The 2,665-nt window shown below is 45.8% G+C and overlaps 1 protein-coding gene across 10 annotated transcripts in view; it reads left to right on the top strand.

Moving 5' to 3' along the window:
* Window positions 1-2,049: 2,049 nt before the first annotated feature.
* The window catches only part of LOC111667333 (pleckstrin homology domain-containing family A member 5-like), a 218,679-nt gene continuing 218,063 nt past the window's right edge, over window positions 2,050-2,665 (top strand). For 8 of the 10 annotated variants that reach the window (XM_087178441.1, XM_087178442.1, XM_087178444.1 and 5 more), the window contains exons 1-2: window positions 2,054-2,174; window positions 2,300-2,376. In XM_087178441.1, coding sequence (XP_087034567.1) covers window positions 2,083-2,174; window positions 2,300-2,376 — 169 coding nt within the window. In that variant the 5' untranslated portion in view covers window positions 2,054-2,082. Of the gene's footprint in view, window positions 2,175-2,299; window positions 2,377-2,665 lie in introns of all 10 variants that reach the window. The other 2 variants (XM_087178445.1, XM_087178446.1) reach the window with 1 other exon arrangement.

Here is a 2,665-nt window from a genome sequence, read left to right as displayed (position 1 = left end):
GCAACTAGATTTTTGATAAATGTATATGACTTACATAAATCTCAAACAGGGTTTCTTTTTAACAACATGAATTAAGATCAAAGGTTTTTCAAAGTAAAATATTACAATCCCATGAATTCAAACTTCAACAGTCAGTACTCAGCAGAGATTATATTTGACAGTTAGCTGCTCAGTCGCTAATGAAACTCTTTCTGGCCTCTCTTTGCGTCTGTGGAGAGAAGCTGAGGAGTGTGAGCAGGGTGGTGGGACCAGAGTGGTGGAGGTGATGGGTTGTGCAACATGTAGTATTTGGCTAGGGCTGAACGGTGGGAGGAATCCTCCTCCTCCTCCTCCTCCTCCTCCTGGAGGACCATTTGACCTCTGGGTGTGTTTGTCTGTGTTTGGGGGGATGGGGGGTGGGTGGGTGGGGGGTGGTTAATGGGGTGTGCCTGTGTGTGTGTGTGTGTTTTCAGTATGTGAGCTATTCCTGACCTCAGGGATAGACTTAACAACGTGTGTGTGCTTTGTCTAGCCTCATTAGGAAGCATGTGTGTGTTGTTGGAGTGGGGTGGGGGTGGATAGGGGTGTGGGGAGCTGATAGGTGGTTTGTTTGGGTGGCGCAGGAGATTGAGTCACGAAGCCAGGTAGACGCTGACACTGCTGTGATACAAGTCACGCCTCTGACTCCTGAATGCCAGCGTGTTATCAACCATCACAGACTGCGACGTCTCCTTAACGACAATATAGTTTGTAAAGTAGCAGTGGAAAAAGGGAGCTACTGTTTCATCAGCTGATCGATATCTGAGCAAACACTCAGCTCCAAAATAAGCCCCCTGTCATCTGAGACCTCCTGAAGAAGCCCCCCACCCCCTCACTCCTCATCACTGAACATTAGCACTGTCATTAGCTCTCAGAGAGCTTTGCCTCTGAAAAGCGGGAATTCGGGGTTAAACCCTCAGTGGTTTTTAAAGGATGTCGCTGATTGACGGCTGAAAATGTGGGTTTCCAGTTGGACAGCAAAAGCGCTACATGCTAAAGCAGAAGCTTTATGTTTGGATGTGATATATGGTAATTTGATGCTCCACAACAAGAACATGTGAAGAGCAACATGATAATAATACATAGAAAAGTAGAATTAACCAATAGAAAACAGTTAGACAGAGAAGAAAAAGAGGAAAAAAACATGACACAAGAAAACTGAGGGTGGAGTGGGAGATCCAAGTATGAGTTAGTGAATTAGTTGAATTTTGATATATGGCAAATACAATGTGTTTCGTTTGCCAAGGAAGTCTGTTCTCTTTCAAAACAATCTGTTGTCCATTTGTCTGGAGGAATTTATCAAGCGTCTGTAAGTTTGGGGAAACATTTTTTTTGGAATGGAGAAGTTTTAATTTAAAGTTCCACATAAGGAGCCCTGACACTGTTCTGGGGCTCACAATGGAACAACACCTGTGCTGGTGTTTATATGTAGAACACAAGGTCTGACCCAGTGGAACCAGAGGATCTAAGGGCAGATGGAAATTTTTCTGTAGAAATAATGTTTTAATCTTATTTTTTTCAGTAAGTTATATTTTATACTGAAAGGAAAGGGACACGAAGGGGAAAACAAAATAATGTAGGAGTTAACTATAGGTGCATATATCATGTCAGAAAAATGCACTGATGCCTGTATGCTGTATAGAAGGAAAAAAAGCATGTAGCCTACTGTACACACCCACACATGTACATCTGCGCATATGGCTGTATTTAGCATTTTGTTTATCAGTCACATGGATGTATTTGGTGGAGTGTGAGTCTTGATTGGTTGGTGGATTATAAACTCTTATAGCGCGTGCAGGAATCATACTAATGGTGAACTTTCATTGGGGCCAGTTTAGTCACACACTCATAAGGAAGTCTGACAAAAAAAATTAATAAATAAAAAAACTACCCCACCGCCTCCCTCCTTTGGCAGAAAATCATTGCTTGTGTCTTTATCCTCCGTTCGCGCTCCCGCCTGCTGTAAGCGCGCACGCGAGGGTTTCCTGGTCCCGCGCGCTTGGCACGGCGCCGCGCACTCCAGCCCTGTGTAGTAACCCAGAGCAGCAGAGCTCTCAGCTAGACATGGCGGCGGATCCTAAGCCGGACTGGCTCTCCTGCCTTCCCTCTTCTTGGAGTTATGGGGTGACTCGGGATGGACGCATATTCTTCATCAAGTAAATATCACGCGGACACACGGATTTATGGATACGCACTGCTTATTTCTCCGACGTATTCTTCCTTGTTTGTCTTTTTTCGGCTTCTCTGTTCACCTTTTCCCCCCGTTTTCTTCCACTAACAGCGAAGAAGCAAAGAGTACAACCTGGTTGCATCCTGTTACTGGAGAAGCAGTTATCACGGGGCACAGAAAAACTCCAGGTAAAATGATTTGAGGGTGTTTTTTTCTTTCTTTCTTTCTTTCTCTCTCTCTCCATTCCCTGTGAAAACACGCACACACATGCACGCATGCAGCGATCTGGGAAAGGTTATCCGAGTGTCACGGCCGGGGAAAAACAAGGGGGGCGACAAGTTGCGGATAGAGCCGTGGAGGAGACGGTGAGGGGAGATTTCCTCTCTCTGCAGCAAAGCAACAGCCTCCTCTGCTCCGCTCTCCTCCGGCGGACCATTACGCACGGCGTCCAAACCAACCCCTCCCGCCCCCCAACCC

Source organism: Seriola lalandi, unplaced genomic scaffold (assembly GCF_002814215.2).
Source record: "Seriola lalandi dorsalis isolate HSWRI2012SDOR001 ecotype SW California unplaced genomic scaffold, Sedor1 jcf7180002054688, whole genome shotgun sequence".
In the NCBI taxonomy this organism is placed as follows: Eukaryota; Metazoa; Chordata; class Actinopteri; order Carangiformes; family Carangidae; genus Seriola; species Seriola lalandi.
The sequence above is the reverse complement of the archived record's forward strand: the minus strand, read 5'-3'. Positions and strand labels throughout refer to the sequence as shown.